The 21,631-nt window shown below is 39.4% G+C and overlaps 1 protein-coding gene across 1 annotated transcript in view; it reads right to left on the minus strand.

The window, feature by feature from the left end:
* Window positions 1-2,784: 2,784 nt before the first annotated feature.
* CFAP99 (cilia and flagella associated protein 99) overlaps window positions 2,785-21,631 on the minus strand; it is a 57,331-nt gene continuing 38,484 nt past the window's right edge. Inside the window, exons 11-15 of the mRNA XM_009949490.2 lie at window positions 20,770-20,911; window positions 19,429-19,580; window positions 13,705-13,910; window positions 5,234-5,396; window positions 2,785-2,952 (exon numbers count right to left, since the gene is read on the minus strand). Of these exons, the coding sequence (XP_009947792.2) occupies window positions 2,785-2,952; window positions 5,234-5,396; window positions 13,705-13,910; window positions 19,429-19,580; window positions 20,770-20,911 (831 nt within the window). The remainder of the gene's footprint in view (window positions 2,953-5,233; window positions 5,397-13,704; window positions 13,911-19,428; window positions 19,581-20,769; window positions 20,912-21,631) is intronic.

A 21,631-nucleotide genomic window follows, 5' to 3' on the forward strand; every position in this document is an offset into this window, starting at 1 on the left:
GTTGCCATTCCAACATGACTGTCCCTGTGTCTTTGGTTTCACTTAAATAACAAAATATCTGTGCTCTCTAGGGCGAGTCAGATTACTTGGTCAGGCAGTCACTGAGTATGGGCTTTGCTCCATTGCCAGGGCTGATTTGGAAAAGGGAGCCAAGTGCCACCCAGCAGCAACTGTGTGACACGAAGGGTGCACACCCCGTGTCTGATGCTCATTGAAGAGCTGAAACCCCTCAGTCTTCCTTAGGTAATTTGCGCCTCATTACATGTAGTTGCATGTGAAGGCTTCTGTGGTTTGGCCATTTACACCGAAATAAGACCTCTGGAATGTGCAGCTTTCGGCACTAAAAGGGTTTCTTAATGAGCCTGTCATGAAGATCAGACAGGTGAAACCTCTGATTCTGTAAGTCTGTTTTGTTAGATGATTTAAAAGTTCACTTACCCGTGTCTTCTTGGCTGCAAATAGTGTAACAAATGTGCAAATGAATGAATCATGAATTATTCATCCACCTGTGTTTCCGTGAGGTGGTGAAGCAGGATGAGCGTAGAAGCATCCCTGACTCTCAGTTAATTACCTGTGTGTGGATTAACCTGGTTGTGGATGGTCTGTGCCACACACAGTGGCTGAGGGGGGAGTGTGAGTGCAGCTGTATTGCTTAAAGGCTCACCTGGCACCAACGGCATTGCAGCTGCTTCTGTCATGTCACGCTAACCAGGCCTGCCAGACCTTTGCGGGCTCTGCACTGGATCACCGCAGGTTTCTGTGTACCACATTGCTGCAACTGCAATAGTAGAGAAGGTGCTCTAGTGGCCAGAGGCAGAGCGGTTCTGGATAGGATCTGCTGCTTCCAACATCAAGTTATCCGGTTTGTCAGGAGGAATGCGGTATTTTTAATGTTATTTTCGGTATTCTGTTGCAAGACCTGCCATCACTGAATAATCGATAGGCTATATTGATACAAAATACTGATATCAAAATCAATATAGGAATATACTGATATTGTTCCTGAAAGATTCACATGCTTTTCTGTTCCTCAAAATGTTGTTTCTGAAGATGACTTCACACATCAGATGGGCTGTTTGTGACTTCTGAAGGTAAAAACTCCACAGCTGGATTATTGAGATTCCTTTATTCCCCAGTCCTTTCATTTGAGAGCAGGGAAAATATGGAGAAGGAAACAGTTATGAATCAGCTTGATTGCAATTCAGTAAGAATTTTGAAAACTGGGTCCAATATCACAGGGGAAAAAGCATGCAGTATGATGGGTTTTGAAATGTCCAGTTACCTACCTAAATACACCTGCCTATCTATTTGCTTAATGATGATTTTTTTTTTTTAATTTTTTAATTCTCAAAACGCAAGACATGAAAACAGTTAAGAGGAACTATTCAGCTATGCAGTACCCCAGACCATGACTGTCAGCACTATTAATTGCTAGCTGCTGGAAAACCAAAGTGTTACAGTCACCACTTGGCTTTGTTGTTCTGGAAGACAATGCAACAGAATGCTGAACAACTGTAAAGGAAGACAAACTCCCTGCCACCAAGGGTTTGTCGTTTTAAGCTACTACAATCCCCTGGTAGACACAGCGTCATAGTTCCCTCTTCCTTGTAGTTCTCCTGCTACGATTCCTTCTTTTCACTCTCCTGTGTTCCTTAACTCTTCCTACAGAGCATGAGCCCTGCATTGCTTTCGTGGACTACTGTAGCATTTACTTCGAATGAAAAATACAGCACATTTTATCAGCTCACGGATTGTGGAAGTGATCTTCACAGCTAGATGGCAACAAAAGAATTCCCTTAGACTTTCTCCAGTAAAAAGTGAGAAACGTAATGTTGTGAGAGCATTAAAAGCAGCTGCCTGACTCTAATGTCAGCGACAGTCTCCTTCAATTTAAATATTTGCAATAGCCATAATTAAACACTTAGTAACTGGCATCGAGTTAAAATAGAAACACATTACATAGTCTTACTGCTGTGCAGATTTTAATTCAGATTTATATCCTCCTTGGCTTTGTGCCTAGAATAAGTCTTGTGATTTAAACGCTGTTTTACACAGTATAGAAATTGTCATAGAGGGCAAATTATCTTCTTGGTGAGTAACAGCATTTTGACTGTTTTCTGGAAGCAGCTCCCTAAAGAGATCAAACAATGTTATGTTCTCCTCCCACTGTTCAAAGACTGAAACGATTCACATCTGCGAATGGAGGGATGGTCTATCTGGGTCACTGAATCCAGACTCTGGCTCCTGGAGGCTATCACATCATCTAAACCTTCTAAACAGTTTTTCCCTCATCCTCTAAAACCGGTGTTGAAACTGGTGATCCTCTTACACACAGTTGCTGCTCTGTAAGAAGACATGTTAGGAACTTGGGCTGAGCGTGCCTTCTGAAAAGATGTGCATGTAAACAAATGTTGCTTGTTTTTTGCCCTCATTTTTATTCTTTTGGAAGATGAGCATAGCAAACCATGCCATGGCATTCAATGGTAACGGAAACACAGATCTCAACATTCTTACCCAGATATTTGCCGTTCTGATGTAGGAGCTCCTATGGTAAGGTTTCGGTTTCTTAAAGCTTTTGATTCTAACAGAAAAAAATCTATCATTCTACCGTAAAAATAAAATTCTATTACAAAAAAAATTAACACATTTTTATTCTATTGTTCCTGTATGACCCAAATTTTTCTAATCACACTGTAAAGGTGAAACAAAGACTAAAATTCAACCTTGTAGTAAACAAGCACACTGAGAGACTTCCAGCAGGCCTGAATTTGTCTCAAATGTGTTTCATTTTACTTCAGAGCGCAATATACAGACTGTGGCTCCACTTCTTGCTGCCTCATAGTCAGCCATTTTCTGAGCTGTTTCTCTGGCCATGAAGCCACGTTGAAGGATCTTGAACTGTCTTTCCCGACTCTCTTCCAGTTCTTTCCAGTGGTTCCATTGCAAAGAATCCTGCGGGAAAGAGACACAGATGATCGGACTGCAGATAGTGCAGAGGTTCTCTTTAGAGGATACACTGAACTTCTATCTGATAATCTGGCTGGCTGGCAACACAGTTTATTTGCTAACATGATTGGGAAACTTGTCAACATCAAACTGGGCGTGATGAATAGAAAGGTAATTCGAGTGGGTTGCCCAGTTTAAGATTAATTAAACACAGCAACACTCCACTAAATGTTGAGATAAAACTACAACTGGATGGTTTGCTCCAATGCTGCTGCCTTATGGTCCTTCTTTGCCAGCAGTTTATTCTTGAAGCCATAAATGAACAGTTGCACAAATCCTATCAGACTCTAGCGGTTTGCTGATTCAAAAGCTGGGTTCATGAGGAAGCATACCCAAAAAAGCTCAGGACAGAAAATTGCCACTTTTCAGCTGATTCTTTGCTTAAAATGGCAGGGAAATAATTTTTTTTTTTCATTACTGGTAGTTTTTCTTATGGTTAGTTTTCCAAATTGCAATATAAATTCTGTTTTATTAAGAACGTGATAGTGGTTTATAAATAAATGTTACCTTGATTTATATCACCACAAACCCACTGGGCCCAAAGGGCCGTCATAAATGTAACTGAAGCCACAATCTGGAACTTTAATACGAGGGGTTAGTGTCACTTGTTTACTACTTATTGAGGAACCTAAAAGGTAGCAGTACAAACAAATGCCAGATACCTATCGCATTATAACCAAGGGAGGAATGTTTTCCTGTAGTCACACCAACACCATTTTCAGCAATATGCAGTTCAGCTACCATGAAACTGTTGCTGAACGTATCTGACCAGAATTGAGCCACTTCTCTGTAGTAACATGTGGACAGGGTCATGCAGAGCTGAACAGCACTGATGGAAGATACACCAAACCAGCTAAACAATTTATAGTAACCCTGAATTTTTTCTATTGTTTTTTTCTTTTACGTTTTACAGATGTCTTAACATTTGAGCGGAACATAAACAAAACCACTGTGACATCTTAAGACACGTACTGTGTATAGCTAAGCTTAAGAAAAAGACAAAATTTAACTTCAAAACAACTTTCAAACTCTGGCTTTTTCACTCCTGAACGTGACACCAGAGCACTCATGCAGACCCACATCAGTTAGGTCAAAAGTTCTAGTTGTGAATTTACAATTTCTCTTTGTTTTAAGACATTTTAAAAATGTCTCACATTTGTAATTATATGGCTGCTTTCCTTTGAAGTCTCCATTTATTGGTTCTACTCTGGACTCCATTCAGCAAAGTGTTTAAGCATATGTTCAAAACCTCACTTCAGAAAGCCATCCCAATTTAGGAAATGCTTTCTTCAAAAAGGTCTTCAATGTTTTCTTTGCTAAAAGGGACAGACCTCGTTGTCTATATAAGCAGGTACATATTTTGCTTGCCAGAAATGGGGATTCTGAAGGCAGCAAACATTGATAATCTGAAAGATGGCACTATTTTGGTTCTTAAACTATACACACTTGAAAAACACAGTGTTCCTCTTGATAGAATTTGGCTTCATCTAACTTTCTTACAAAATACATAAAGAGTTATTATTTTAACGGATTGGGAGGCTTAGTTCTAATTTTACATTGGGCTAGTACAGCTTTTAAAAAGTGATCCCATCATGACTCTTCACTGCAGTGTTCCATATGCTGTGGTACATGTACTATTACTGGTATATGAACCACTTCTAAATGTTTGGCATGCATGAGAGAATGGCAGAGGCAGCAGCAGGAGCAGCAGTTCCTCACCGCTTGTCTTTAGACACTTGCCAAGGAAACAACCAGTGTGTAGCCTACACGCCTATTGGTGCTTCCACCAAATATTGTGGGACCAGGCTGAGGAAAGGTGAGGAAAAAATGATGGGAATGATAAACTGTAACATGCCTTGTGTGGGATAGGGGGTGAGCATCCCAGTTGGGTGTAATGGGATGCATGTGATAGGAATCTGAGAAAGTCAAGAGTTAGAGACAGGGGGTAAGATGCTGTTCTGATGGGATAAGAGTGTGTGGTAGTAAGAGGGGGAAGCTAGGTGTTGTATGGATGAGCTCTGCCCTGTGGCAGCAGAATGTGTAACAGGAAGGTGAGGTCAAGGCCATGGTTTGGAGAAATTGTGCCTATGCAGGAGCAGGGCGTTGCTGTTGCCAGTCAAGTATGGCACCATCTGCCTCTGCCCCCCTTGCCAGTGCTGGCAGTTGAGCAAAGCTCTGTGAACAGCAGGTCTATTGCAGAGCTTTTCTCTTTATGTAAATCTCAGACCTTCCTTGATGCAATGCTGGTTTTCTGGGGGACAATCTTTAAGAATCCTGCTTGCTTTTTACGCTGCATTGCTTTTTCTACAATCTTTTTCTGCAGGTTTAAAATGCGTTCATCTTTCATAGGCCTTTCACCAGACTGAGACTTTCTTTTCTTTTCTTCTTGCCTGCAAAATCAAAAAGAAGCAATGAGAAGATAAAATAATATCAACCCACAGAATAAATCCATCTGAGCATATATTACCTTGACAATAATGAATTTGCTCTTGCTTCTGGGAGACAGCTAGACTCAAAACAGGTTTAAATCATATAGCTTAAATGTGGTATTCACAACAGAACAGCATTACTAAACAATATAGAATAATTTCTTCCCACAGGATGCCATGATGACAATATTTGAAGTATTTCAAGCCTGACATGATATTCTTTAGAAAAAACATGTGTAAAACCTGTGATAATACTGCAGCTTTTTGCTTGTGAGAACTATGGAGTTTTCCTTATATGATCATTAGTATTCATTTCGATTGCTGTATTCCTTGGCAAATGAAAGATATTTTTTTCTGTGTAATCTCAATGCCCAAATTCAGAATCTATGGGATGGTGATGTATTAATTAAGGATAGTTGGCCTAGGTGAGCATAAATTGACAGCACCATGTGCAGCATAAAAGTAAGGCATAAGAGAGAGGTTATTGGATAGTCTTCCTTTTTTTTCCTTCTGTTCTAGCTACTTTTCTGTCCTCTGGAGTTTGCATTTTATCTGGTTTTGTTTACTTTCACCCAACTAGCACAATTTACTCACAACTTCTTCATGTGGGTTACACCATGTTACACAGTGATTCAGTTAACATCCAAGTTTCTCTGTTATTCAACATTGCCTTGAATTTGGCTCAGTGTGATCAAGCTGTAGTATTAATATTATGTCGTGAGCAGCTGTGATTCTCTGGCCAAATTCAGAGCTAAAGTTAAGTGTCGGATCTACCAAAGAATATACATAATTATATAATGTATAACCAGGTTAGATCTCATGCCTTCTTTTGGCTGGCAAGGATAGTTTTATGAAAGGTCCTTTTATATTGCGGTGGTACAACATTACAATTGCTTTTGTTGGAAACCAGGTTAGGACTCCAAATGACCAAGAGCAGAGGGCACTGGGGCATTGTTCAGCCAATAACGTAACTTGTTCTGTCAGCGGCAGGACTAATTTCACAGACAGGTTGCGCCTTGGAAATGTTTTACAACGGAACTCTTCCCTTATCTCTTGGGTCTTACACCACAGTGTTTTCAGAATAAGGCATGCTTTTCTCAAGAAGCTGGAGGAAGGGGAGGAAGGAAGAAGTTCCTTCTGATGCTGAAACTACCAATTTGCCTTAGAAAGTGTCTGTATCAAGATTCCAGGGATCCAAACTCTTCTTTCATCTTGGGAGAGATGGCTTTTGTCTGCCTCGTTAGCGTCATCTTTGCTAATAGGAAAACTCTGTAACAGTAGGTATTCTTCAGAGCAGCCATTTTGGACTAGAGTTCCCAAAATCCTCAGGAACGGGATGAAGGGGAGATTTGACCTGTGTTACATTCTGAAATGTGACTGTGAACTCTAAATAAGGGGCACAGTTTAGCTTGGCTTCTCATTTCCAGATTCCTTCCTGAGACACTTGCTGAACCTCTCTGCTGTTTGTGTCATGCTATCTTCTTAGGATAACACTTCCTTATCCTCCTTAAAACTGTGATATACTCTGCTACACAGATTAATTTTTAACACTATTCTGTAAATCTAAAAATTATGTACTATCACTTAATCTAATTGAGAACATGGATTTTTCTATTTGCATTGTGACAAGGCATTGCATTCCAAGGGATGTAGGAGAACATAACAATAAGGTTTTACGTAAATACTTGATGATTAAATATTGTCAGTGGGAATAAGCAACAAAACCTTTCCTTACATGCAAATCCAGATTCTTATAAATACAATTACAGGAAATATAGCAAGAGGTTTAACATAATTAAGCAGCAGCAGCTACTTCTGAATTAACATTGTAAATAGTTGCTTATCCTCAGAGAAATATTCAGTCCTCTCCTACATGAAGTCATGTGCCAGTCATCTACACTATTCCAAAAAACTGCCAATCCCATAGATTTTCAGATGCCACATCACATCATAATAGAAACCCAAAGAAGGAATTAAAAAAAAAATAAAAAAATTCTGTTTTTCTGTGATGGTCAGTTGAGAACTTTCAGGACTCAAACCAGAAAAAGGTCATACTATCTGTCACCTCATATCACATATTTCCTAAGGAAGTAAGGTAACAGCCAGTCAGAATGCGGTAGTACCTAGCTAGAAAAATCCTCTCCAGATTAATTAGAAAAGTATGTGATAATTTATGCAAAAAAAATACGCAGAAGCCATTTTAATTTTACTTTTAAGTGTATTTACCAGCTACTGGTATTGAATGAGCACCTCGAATGAAAACCAATCTTTAAGAATTGTACTAAAATGTAATGTCAAATCTTTGGTCCAAAAGAGAATTTGTTAATTTTATTTTTTTTCAGCCTCAGACAAGAGTCTTCCGTCCCTTTGTGAGTCTGCCATAATTAAAAAAATATTTCCCTACCAATGACTTTGAAAAAATTTGTAATAGTTTTGAACGCTGTATGTATTTGAAATGGTTTAACAAACTCTAGTTTTTGCTTAGTGACCTTGTCAGAAAGTACCTTTTAGCATTGAGGAAGGAGATGAGATTCTTGAATGTGCTTATGGAAGTTTGTAGTAGTGTGGGGTGTATGTATAAAGTACTCAGAGGAGGAAAAGTAAGGGATTAATGAAAGATTCAACAGAGTATGGATACAAAAGCAAACAGTGAAAATTTCTTTATCTACCACTGATTTTGTTCTCTATTCACTTTCTGTGTAAGCTGTGTGTACAGTCAACAGCAGAAAGATTTTGGCCCACTATGGTGAAGTACAGAACAATTCCATCAGTGATGGGCAAAATGTAAGTGCCTTTCTATTTAAAATAATATTCCAAGCATCATAAACTGCAGTTGACATCCCGTATTTGTTGTCTCAATGATTTCCTTAGTAAATATAATTAATTGTAAAAATATATAAGTATTTTTTTACTTTGCATTTTACAAACTTGTCACGGAGTCTGTCAGTCCAGCATCTTCTTATTTACATATCCCTTGTAATTATTTAACTATCTGCCCTGCAATTTTAGCATCTGGCCAAATGGACTCTAGGTCCAGTAGGTCATCCAGCCTGTAACTGAAGAAGCAGCCATTCAGCATTTAAGGTATTCCTGCAGGAAGTGAAACCACTTGGAACAGTTGGATTAGGTCTTCTCAGCTTTGTTTAAAAAATCGGGAATTTGAAGATTTGCACAGAGGATTCCTCCTGAAAACTACATTTTGCTCTTCATTTACATTTTCAAACTCCAGCTGTACATCAAAAGTATAAGGAGATAGATGTAAGACAACTCTTAACTGACTCAGAGGAGATGAAGTAAAAATGGCTACTTGACTATTCTAGGCACCAAAATATCAATTTAAGCAGCTAGGACTGTATTTATAAGTTCGCCTTACAAAATCTTGTGCAATGAACACAAATATATTTTTATAAGCAGAGGTGGGATTGCCTTACAGTGCAATGAACAATTATTATTTTTTTATAATTTCCTCATACTCTCAGTCTCAGTGGCTATCTGTACTTCACAGCACCTTGCCTTTTTTCTGTCCTGCACTAGATAACTCTTAGTTATTGCAGTGAGGAAAATGAATGTATCTAACTGTTAACAGTTCACCGTTCCTGGAGTCATTATGTTGACATTTAAGAACACTACACTATTAGATTGATTACTATTTGTACTGATGTGAGGGATTTAAGCACTCAAAATCTGACTCCCTTCCAAAACAATTAACTTGTTAAGTACCTAATTTTAGGTTGGGAAGTGATTGTTATTTGTGTTTGAATGTTTTCCTCATTTGAAATAAAGATTATGAAGCTGTATAATCAAAGCTCATTCACAGAATCACAGAATGGTTGAGGCTGGAAGGGACCTTTGGAGGTCCATCCACCCCACTCAAGAAGGGACATCTTGAGCTGGTTACCAGGGTTTGTGTCCAGACAGCTTTTGAATACCTCCAAGGGTGGAGACTCCACAACCTCCCTGGGCAAGCTGTGCCACTGCTCAGTCACCCTCCCAGTAGAAAAGTGTTTCCTGATGTTCAGAGGGAACCTTCTGTGTTTCCTCTTGTACCTCTTGTCCTCTCATTGGTCATCACTGAGAAGAGCCCAGCTCTGTCTTCTTTATAGCCTCTCTTCACATATTTGTATTTCTGATCCATGGTTGCTGATAAATTTCCTCCTTCTGTGTCAATGCTAGTGAAGAACTACTACCAGTAGTAGGGACTGAGAAATTAAATCTTACTGCCTTGTGGCAAACATATACAGAACTCTAAATGGTTATGAAATTTGTGAAATTAATGAAAGCACAAATACTATGAAGTACCAAGCCAAAGTCCCTTATATTGCTAATTATTCAGCTTTTTTGGTTATTCTAGGCTATCTTTTTGAAGATCTGAAGCAAAGCCACCCATAGGGATAGCATGGCACATGTTCCCCTGTTCCATCTTGCCACCTCCATGTACTGTCTGCCCCATCCCTCAGTTCTGTGCTGCATCGCAGGGTTGTGCTGCCAGGGTGTCTTACAGGTTTTGGAGGGTGGGGCTCCATTCTCCCCTCCTCACCCAGAAGGTCTTTGACCTTCTAAGTCAGACATGGACACTCCAGGGAACACCTGCTTTAGAGAGCTTGTTCTGCTTGGAAAGGACCATCACAGTCATTCATCCACGACCCTCCCTTCTGCTTGTTCTCCTCTTCCTCCTCATAACCAGCCTTCCCCCTTGTCCTCCTGCCATGGCTGTCCTCACACTATTTCCCCCCTCCTCAGTTCAGGCCAAGAGAGAGGTGTTACACTGGTGTGCGGTCAGCGCACACCAGTTTGAGCACTGACAGTGGCAGGGAGAGAAAGGAGTGCTTTGCCACCTTGGCAAACACGCCATCATTTGTAATCCAGTGCTGAGACCCCAGCAAGGCTACACCCTTACTGCAGTGTGAGATGGGGTCGTGGTAAACTTTTGTGTTGGTGGGACTCTGTGCATCTACCTCATGTACAAGGAAGTCGAGGAGGATTAGTGTCAGTTCAGTGCCACCCTGAACTGCAGCTGCTACCTTCATCTGGATGTTGCCCTGACTTGGAGAGAGGAGGAGGCTCAGGCACCAGGCACCGTCATGCACTTGAAAACGAGCAGGAAAACAAACAAGGCAGGAACATGAGCAAGAACAGAAATAAGGCTGGCTTCTGTGTACCTTACATGTCTGCCAGTGGCTGGTGGGGGCACGGATGTGCTACTGTCATCTATGTGAGGCAAACAAAAGGATAGTGTGGTGTTCACTAGACGGGCTTGCAGAGGAGCCAGCAGTTAAGTATGTGAAGTTTGGTGAGATAACTTTTCTATGGACAGTTTTAACCACATGAATGGTGAGAGCATGCAGTCCTAAGACCACACTACATCCAACCCAAAGTAGAAGCACCCAAAACACAGATAATGCGGATAGAGGAAGCCTCAGCACCAACTGGTTTGATCTCTTGCTTCGTTCTTTAGTGCATTAAATTACTTGCAGTAATACATGTAGCCTCACTGGAATAAAAGGGAATTGTACCTGAAGTATACAGGCACATAACTTTAGTACATTAGCATGTATTCAAACACTCATAAACCTTTTGGTGCTCATGTTCGAAAGCTGAGAACTCAAACGTTTGTCCACTTCATATGCCAGTGCTGATTTTCGAACTGTGTGAAATTCTAGCAATTAAAGGGACGTCCTGCATAGATACTGAATTGATTCTTGAGTGTTCCACAGGCACTCACAAAGCCACTGCTGTGATGGATGTCATGGCTTGCAGTCTATTAAAGGCTGATGTCTCTGTAATTTTTCATGTTCCATTTCCTATTTTGTTTAATATAGCTCATTATATGCTTGCTCAATGTGCTGCTTTGTGTTGATGCATGTCTGTTTGTAAATGATACTGAAAGAAGCCTGCTCGGTAGGGACCCAATTAAACTCCAGCTGACACTAACTAAAGCACATTCGTTTAGCAAAGCTTAGCTGCCATACTTTAGCTGATTAGCAGTAGCCTTCCACATAATTCAATTTAAGGTATAACATGTAATTTTATATTGATGCAATATTGATGCATAAGGCTATCTAATGAGGACCACTGGTAAGGTTTGCTATTCTATCCCTATAATTATGAATTAAATCTGTAAACATAAAAATTTGCTTTTTACATCTCCTGTGCAGCATATCAATAATGCAACCCAAGCAGTTATTCACTCACACTGACTTGATAGATATTTCAGGATTCAAGACCTGTAAGTCAGGTTTAATACACAAAGCCTATAGTTTCTTCAGAGAGAAAAAAAAGCTTCAGCATTTGTGTCTAGCATTTTTAAGTAGGCCAGCGAACAACAGAAATAACACCACAGATTTGGATTCTAGATGAAAACGCATGAAATACACTCCCAAAGAACATTTCTGGTATACTGCGATGGTGCCTCTTTATAGTAAATGCTTCCAAGTTACATACATAGGTTGCCGGGGAGCCATGAAAGGAAATGTCTTAGAACATCTATAATGAAACTTGGTATTCTCTTTATTTGGAGACCAAACAGGGCTCCATTAAAATTACTATTATTACATATTGTGAGTCTGACTAGAAGCTTGCAAATTAAGTGTTTAGTTTCATTTAGATTCTACCATCTTTAGCATGCTGGTCTGTTCTAAAACATATTTCAAATGTCACGATGAAAAGTGAATCAAAGTTAGCTTCTCATTCAACATAGCTTATTTCAGGATCAGAACAGTTTTAGATCTGAATTAAGCCAAAGAGTCTATTTTAAAGGAACCCAGCACTATACAAAACTCATAGATTGCACATCTAGCATAACAAACGATTCTTTAAGTAGTTACTAGTGAAACAGGTTTTATGCAGTATACAAGTTCTTAATGCCTAGTTTGCATCTCTAGTGAAAAGTGGTGGCTTGAGTTGCTCCCACAGGCTTTCACAACACTGAATATTTAGCAATGAGAGTGTATTTCCAGCTCCAACTCCATTTCAGGTTCTTTAGTCTTAAAATCTTTTCTTGATATATGCCATAGGAGAGAGGGTCGCTGGTCTTTACAGTCAATTCACTGCAGCCACAGTTATTGATTCATTAAATTCATTAAACTATCTTCTTAAGTACTAACATAGTAAAACCCCAGTCTGTGGAGATTAACTATCATAACAAACCAAATTAGAGCTGGGACTAGTGAAAACTAGTGAAATGAATACATCAATACTGCCTTCTGTGACTGAGATTTAGAACTGGATGATAAATCAATAACATGAATTGAACTCTAAGAAGCCACCTTCGGTATCTCAGCAATAAACATGAATCTAAGACATGTCTAAAGACACGTGGTTTTAGCCTGATAGAACATGTCTTCAGAAAGTCAGCCTGAACGTCTGTTTGCAAAACAAATATGTCAAGACAAGGACTAACCTCTCAAACCCACAAAAGGGAAAAGATGAAAGACAACTTGCAAAGAACAATGGCAAATAGTCAAGATGCAGTAAAAATGGCACCTGATCGAGAGGTGTGCCATACTTTATACTTTTACACAGGCTTTCTTCCAGCTCAGCTTTATTTGTAAATAGCTTTAACTTAGATTTTAAACTCTCTGTGGAAGGACCTGTCTTCTGCACATGTGAAGCATCTATGATGGTTATGGATCCTTTATGACAATGAATAATAAATATGATAATGAATAATAAATATGAATAATGAATACAGAATTTGATCAGAGAGCCTGTAAGCAAAGAATTTTCTCTTTGATCTACTGCTATAATATATTTAATTTATAACTTACTATTGTTATCAGAAAATCTCCTTCCTATAATATTTTAAACTTCTAGAACAAGGCCTGCCTTTTCATGTAACAAACGAAGTTCAAGGAAGAAAACTATAGCCCTAAATGTATTGGTTTAGATGAAAGTGAGAAACCACTTTAAGTGGCAAGCTAGAATGATTCTGATAACATCAAATTAGTTCTGATTAGCTGAAAAGGAACAGAAGAAAGGCAGAACTTCTTTCTCAATATATAACACTGGCTCTGAATCCTGGGCCAGCACTGTCAACACTAGCCTACAGAGTGTCTTCAACCATAAACGATGAAAAAGATTTGTTAAATCTGATGCAAATTATTTTCAAGAATAAAAAGGAAATCCTGGCCCCAGTGTAATCCTTGACAACAGTCACACTGATTTATGAAAGGGCAGTATTTTGTTCTCTACTTGTTTTTCTCCTCAAGGGGCTAGCAAGATATTAACACAGTTGCAATGTCTTAAATGTCACATGCTGTTTTATACTCACTTTAAAGCAGCTGCTCGTCCAAGTTCTGCTCTGAACAGGGAAATCTGGTCCAGTTTCTCTAGAAGAAGTTGTTCCTTAGCTTGTTTTTCATGAATTATCTGGTCTCTCTTCTCTTCCTCTGCTGCCTTCTGTGCTTCTTTGAGTAGAGCGAGGCGTTCACGTAGTTCCACTATTGACATTTCACAAATTAAACCATGGCCACCAGTCTAAAGAACATGAAATATAGGTTTAAATAACACTGTAAATATCAAGGGGAGAGTAAATGAGTAAAAGCAGAATATTTTGATTGTGTTCCAAATCATGCTGAATATATTTTGACTTCAAGAAACATAGGGATGCCCTAGCCTAACCGTTATTTACAAGCTGGTTTTGAGGTGTAGAGCTTATCTTTCATATGTGTAAAAATGCAAAACTCATTAAAAAAATTATGAAAAAGCATTGAAATATACAGCAGACAAATCACAGATACTACATATTTGCTGTCCAAAAAGATTCTATTTGATTCATCTTTTAGTTTTAATTAGACTTTGTAAGTTTTAAAATGTGTAAAACTCCATTTATTTTTTTTTTAGTTTGTAAAACCAGAACAGACTTTACACTAAAAAATATGGGTTTTTTTTGTATTTATGTATTGCCAAAGTATAGATTTGATCTATGATGGCACGTGCTATTTTTATCTGAAAAGACTAGGACTAAACAATGCTTTGTACCCAGGAAATTCAGATCTTAATGCCCAAAGTTTAAATATTCAAAATTAATGTTTAATGAAGGCTTTTTAATATCCACTTTGCAATGAGAGTGATAATAAGCCTGATTCTGAGATGTAATGAGAGATTTCTGCACCTTAGTTTGCATATGAAGACATAATTTCTGAACAGATTTGTGACCGCTTGAAGTTTTTGGCCTTTGCTCTTACATATACTCTCCCTTTCTCTATGTCTACGCATATATACGTCTGCATAGATGGAAAACCCATAAACCCACACAAGTACTGAGCTTCTGTGTAGCTTTCTTTGCAAAATTTAATCCATTTTACCCCAACTAATATTCTTTTGTCTATCTTAACATAGTTTTGGTACACATCTTTGGTGCATATCTTGTACCATGGCATGTCATAGTGGAAAATATATGTGCAGATGCTAACCTGACTCTTGCTATACAGTTGTGTAACATGAAGAGTGAAACACTGGTTAGGATTTAATCACAAAGACCTTGGTCTACTTAGTTCCATAGAACTAGTGACAGAAAATTAATGACAAGGTTTGGAAAGGATGAAGGGGGGGGTGTGGAATCCAAAAGAACAACCACTCCTCCAAATTGTATTTCTCAGACTGAAATTAAGTGGTAATGATAAACACATGTAAGTAAAACTCATTACAATCCTTTTCATGGAGAGAAATTATTCCGTTAAAGAGCTTTCATTTTTACAGGTAATCCCTTTTATCAGGAAAAGAAAAGCCCTTGAATTGAATACTGAGCAGGTGGTTGTTGATAAAATAGTAGTTGCCTTTTTGCTTTTGAGCTTTTCACTAAACAGAACATAAAGGAGAAGGAAAAAAACCCAAACAAACCAGGGAAAGAGGGAAAGAGAAGGATGCTCTGTCATAGATGGATGCTCAGATTGTCAGTTTGGCTGCAAGAATTGACCTGGGTCCAGTCCCACTTCTCTTGTCTGGGATGCCATCTAAGCAGTCTAGTCAAGTACTTATCCTCCAGTGATCATTCTCTGGCTGTTCAGAGCAATGAGTTGACGAAACAGAGGGAAAGCCAAGAGAGATGAAGAAAACGGTAATGCAGGGTTGCAAGGGGCAGCGGCAATAAAACCACAAAATAGGGTACGATAAATTACCAGCAGCTCTGCTGCTACAACATTGGTGCTTAAGAGGGATTATTATTGAGTTGGTCTGGAGAATCTAATGATACAAGCTTGTCAGTGAAGGAGAACGTGTCTTCGGTGACCATCCCTGAGAACTCCTCCAAGATTTTGAAGAGTGTCTCTTGCAGTTTTGGTCCCCATAGCTTCTCTTTCTAAAGCTACAAAAGCTGAGTCAATAAGAAGAGATCATCACTGTTTTTTCACCTAAAGTCTGACTCCAATTCTGGCTCAGTGATTTCTGCTGCCATGCTCGCTCATGTGTACCAAACATGACCTAAACAATGGTCACCAGCAGCATCAGTAGAATATTGATAAAAGAGTTCCATATTAAGCAGTCTTTATTTTTGCATCTCTCTGAAAAATATGTACTAGGTTACTGAAACAATAAATGATCATTTATCTTCTTTTCGGATTTCAATTTAGAGTGAATTAGCAAATAGCAAGTGCTATAATACCTTGCCTCTAATTTAAACTAGTCAATGACCATCAAGTTATATTCACAGGAAGTGAAAAGAAAATGTTTTGCAGCAGGGCGTATATACCAGCAGTAGTGTTTGAGCATGGTAAGCAGACACCAAAAAGGTCTAGAAAAGAGAATTTCCTAGAAGCATAGAATGGTAGAGGCTGAATGGTTTGAGTGTTTGCATTTCAAAAATATGCAGTGAAGTGGTTCCTAAAGTATGAGAAGTCCTGTACTCATGCAGTAGATAATGCTGGTGTTCAAGCAACTTAAGCGCCATCAAGGGAAGAACTGGTATTTTAAAAATTATGAGAATGAATGAGAATTTTATGGACATATACTTAACTTCCCTAAGCCTGAAAAAGCCTTTTGTAGAAAGAAAGAAACAGGGCAAGCTTTCACCAAAAGTGTGCTAATTCACTCAGAGTGCTATTGTAATAGTGAGTATAAGGGAACTGTGAAGTTGAGATACAGAATCCTAGAATGGTTTGGGCTGGAAGGGACCTTAAAAATCACCCACTTCCAACCCCCTGCCATGGGCAGGGACACCTTCCACTAGACCAGGTTGCTCCAAGCCCCATCCAACCTGGCCTTGAACACTGCCAGGGAGGGGGCAGCCACAGCTTCTTTGGGCAACCTGTGCCAGTGCCTCACCACCCTCACAGTGAGGAATTTCCTCCTGAGATCTAATCTAAATCTACCCTCTTTCAGCTTAAAGCCATCACCCTTTGTTCTATCACTACACTCCCTGTTCAAGAGTCCCTCCCCACCCTTCCTGTAGGCCCCCTTTAAGTACTGGAAGGTCACTATAAGGTCTCCCAAAGCGTTCCCTTCTCCAGGCTGAAGCAACCCCAACTCTCCAACCTTTCTTCACACTGGAGGTGCTCCAGCCCCCTGATCGTTTTTGTGGCCCTCCTCTGGACCCACTCTAACGAGTCCATGTCTTTCTTGTGCTGGGGACCCCAGAACTGGATGCAGTACTCCAGGTGGGGTCTCACAAGAGCAGCGTAGAGGTGGAGTATCACCTCCCTTGACTTTCTGGTCATGCTTCTTTTTATGAAGTCCAGGATATGATCGGCTTTCAGGCCTGCAAACACGCATTGCCAGCTCATGTAGAATTTTTCATGTACCGATGTCCCCAAGTCCTTCTCTGCAGGGCTACTCTCAATCAATTCGTCCCCCAGTCTGTATTGATATTGCACTTGGCCTTGCTGAACTTCAGGAGGTTCACAGGGGCACACTCCTCAAGCCTGACTAGGTCCCTTTCCTCAAGTGTATCAACTACACCACTCAACTTGGTGTCATCCGCAAACTTGTTGAGGGTACACTTAATCCCACTATCTATGTCATTAAGGAAGATATTAAATAGTGTTGGTCCCAGTATGGACCCTTGAGGGACATCACTCATTATTGGTTTCTGCTTAGACATTGAGCCACTGACTGTAACTCTGGATGCGGCCATCCAGCCAATTCCTTATCCATTTAACAGCCCATCCATATCACTCAGGTCCATTCTCTTGTACTTGCAATATGACCTGCATGGCCACTCCATTTTCAGCAGCCTTACACTTTGGTAACCTTACATGTAGGATAAGCTTGAATTTTGAATGAATTTTTCATATATGACTTGAAAACTGCTGTGTCTTTCTGCTTTGTCTTTTGAGATGAGCTAGATGGGAAAATGTATTTAAAGCCATATTCTGTACGTAGAAACAAACAGTTTCAGTGGAAGTTCTATGTGAGGAGTCAACAGCCACTGATAAGTGGCAATGAAATGAACTAGCTTCAAAAATAAGAAAGTACTGACATTACAGTCACCTTCATTTTCCTGAATAAGAGCCTGCACCATTTTACAGTTGTTGTGATTGAAAAAGTAATGACATTTCCATGTCCAACTACATCATACCATTGTGTCTTTGCAGACTACACCTTGTGACTGAATCATCTCGGTTACAAATGTGCAGTGAGACCATGCTAAGGGCTCTGTTTAGGGTTGACCCAATGTGCAACTCTATCTGCAGCATAAAAGACCCACAGATTGGAGTACCTTTCGGCATTTCCATGCAGACGGTTTACAGTGTCTGTGGTGCACAGTAATTCTTTGTACTCTTCGCTTTTTTCCCTGCTTTTCCCATTGTGGTTCAGTAATATTTCTCCACAAATGGGTGGAGTGAGTCTGGGTTTGAAAAAAGAGAATTGCCACCTTTGGCTGGAAAAGGAAGTGGAGAAGTGATGGCAGCAGCCATAAAGGCAACCAAAGACAGTAAAGGAAGATGGGACATCTCGGGAACTGATTTTATTCTTGTTCACTTATTTCACACTTTAATATTAAATGTATTCTAAAATATAGGGGATTTATCTGGTGGCTGCAAAGACAGTAGGTAGCTTAGGAATCAATGAATAACTCAGTCCTATTCAGAGGAGCAGGAGATAAAACCAAAGCATCATATTGACTGTTCCAACAGCCCCATGGAAGGAAGACCTGTTCCTTCTGTATGCTCTCTGCAGACTAGCCACGGATGTTTTTTAATTTGTGATCTTCATTTGAATACTAATGAAATAAAGGAAAGAAAAAAACCAAAAGGATTCTATTTAAAATTGCTAGTGACATTTTATATTATTCTATGTTATTCTTCCTTCAGTGTGGCTAAGAACGATGGAAGAGTATTTTCAGCTAATCTGCTTCTGATTTAGTGGTACAATAACAGAGTTCCAAATGCTGCCTAAGTCTGGAAATTTTGCAAAAGTGGGCATTGAAAAGCCCAGTCTCAGGCATATCAGTTTTTGTGCATCAACAGTAAGTCCAAGAAGTTTGGGATACATTTACTGTAGACTTTACGACACACACACACACAAGTCATTTGCATAGCACATGCATAACAGCTCAGCAGGTTTTGGTTTCTCTTGACAATCTTTTTCATATACCTGAATGCTGACACTTTTGAAAGCAAAAGAAATTAATTTTACTAATTACCATGGAATCACCACTGCCATATGAACAACTGTACATGAGTCCAAACTTTGTGTTCATTCAGTCCTGACCCAGGACTGACAAATCTGTGAATTTGTGAAGACGGATAGAACATGTTGTAATCACTTGCCAGTCTGTTTTTGAAAGATATTGGGAAACCCAGATCCTATTGGCAAAATCCAAAGAGAGTTCAAGGGGAGTAAGATTTCACTTGCCATCAGAGTATTTTTCCTGGTAAAATTTACATTTTATAAACTTTGTGAAAGTTCCAGTTCAGATCTAACCTTTGTGCCATGAGGTCACTTTGCACTTAATGCTGTGCATCCAGACTGCATGCAGTACACAATTCCTCTGAATGTGTGAAACATTTACAATATACCTTTATGTAAAAACAGTACTTTTTCCTTTTGAGCTTACCTCTGTTAAATCAACAAACTTGTGTCTCATGCTTGGTAAAGACTCAATAGCTCGTATTTGTTGAATTAGTTCATATCTTCTTCTAAGCTTCTCCTCCTCTTCTTCTAAAGCTTGCCGAAGAAGTTCTCGATTTTCTTCACAAACTTCCTGAACTGAAAGATAAGAAATAATCGCTGTTAGCTGTTTGCATATTTTAACAAGTAGTCCAGCTGGAGTAGAATTCATATGCATTTGTGAATAATGATAATAATACTGATCTAAAGGTAATTGAAGGAACAGTCTGGCATTGGTGGGAGGAATGATGAGAGAAACAAATTAATATTCCCCGCCTCCACTTTCTATCATTCTATTCAGCACATAAACGTACTGTATATATACATAAAGTAGACACTTTAAATTACTGCTTTGTATTTTCTGTTCTAATTAGTGCATACTGTTTCATTATTTAATAAAAGGGTATTCTACAATAACAAATATTAATAATTTTTCAAGCTATATATATCCTAGAAATCACTGAATTGCAAAGGCTGGTAGGCTTTGCTAGCCCACTTGTAGTAGCTAACATCCTCTGCCTGCCTCAACCCTTACCGATACAAGTACGGAGATACACAAGAAGGGAAAAGTCTGATCACCAGAATATGCACAGCTAGAGGTAGCCTGTTCATACAGTAGATGTTAACATGGCATTGCATTGGAATATGTACAGCTATGCCAGTCAGAACAGCCTTCTCCTTGGACTTCATTAGCTAATGCATTAACTGAAGAATTTTCTTTAAGAATAATGGAGGATGAGTAACATTATTTCCCTTCATCCTAACGACTGGCCTGTCTTGGAGGTGCTACATCCTTCTCTGTTGTAATACTGTCCTTCTCGGAGATGGCTTTTCTTTCCTTAGCTACAGTCTTCTTTGGACTCTCTTCTCTGAAGAAGACAAAAATCTTGAGCCATGATTCTTTTGCAGTGGCTGCTAAGCAAATCCTCTCTTATTGATATGAATAACAAGAATCTGAGCTTCATAACTTGATTTGACAAAAAGTAGAGTCGTTCATGTATACTACTTTTAGATGGAAGGGAAACTAGTTGCAGAACATTGGTGCTGTATTTCTCCCTTTTAAACAAAGAGTAATTCCCATGACCAGTAGCTTAGAATTTGTGATCTACCCATTACAAACTTATTCCTGGAATTCATATTCATGCATTCATGGGAATGTGTAGCCTGGATCTCTCCCTCAACTTCCCTGTCCTGTCTGTAAAAATCGTAATCGGCCCACTAAAAGAAAGACGAAGTAACCTGGGGACATTTGGCATCATCTCTCATTTTTTTGGCAATATATAAATACCTATCTGCTGTTTGTATTTCTGGAGTTTTATTTTTGCTTGCTTTGCATTCTTGTGTCCTTCCACGACCTGCTCCACCAGCTCTCTCATTTCTTTCTGTTCCTGTAGACGTTTCTCTGCGTACTGGTGCATCAGCTCTGCTTTCTAAATCCCAAACAAACAGGTGAATAAAACTTCTGATAGCTGGTGATCTGAGTGCCTCAAATCATTGAAACAGGGCAAGGACAATTGGATTCAAAGTATTACATCATCCACAAAAGTAGCAAAGGACATTGGCTGGGGACAATATAGAGACCCAGATTTAAGCTCTGCTCTCTATGTTTTGTTTACCCACAACAGCCCTCCATAACATTTGCAACTGCTGTCTTCCAGGATTCCCTCCCACGTGTTTCTAAAAGCAGACCAAAATAGCCATCTCTGGATCTGGTGGTGGGATATCAAGAAAAGTACTGATCTAATACAGAGCTGGTTGTGTGCCTGCAATATCTTCTTGGTCCTAAGTCATAGCTCTGTAAAAGTCCACTTTTGGCTATCATGTTCCCTTCTTTGTCAGAGGAAATGAACAGGAAGCAGGAAATGGGATTTTCCCAGACTTGATTCCTTACTGTACTTTCTGTTTTAGATGGAAGACTACCAGAGTTTTAAAAGGAGGAGGAGGGTCAGCATGACAGCTGCTGGTGAATGGGGAATTGGTGCTCAGTACTTCTGGAGATCTCCATATGGATGAAGTGCCCTGCTGGCATCTGTTGGCAAATGAAGAGACCTGTCTGGAACTGGTCAGGTTAGAGCAAGTCTGATTTGCACAACCCCAAATCTACACATATTGAGACATTTCTGTTAGCAAATAAAACACATATGCTCTGA

This window comes from Leptosomus discolor, chromosome 4 (assembly GCF_034619465.1).
Source record: "Leptosomus discolor isolate bLepDis1 chromosome 4, bLepDis1.hap2, whole genome shotgun sequence".
NCBI classification, from domain to species: Eukaryota; Metazoa; Chordata; class Aves; order Leptosomiformes; family Leptosomidae; genus Leptosomus; species Leptosomus discolor.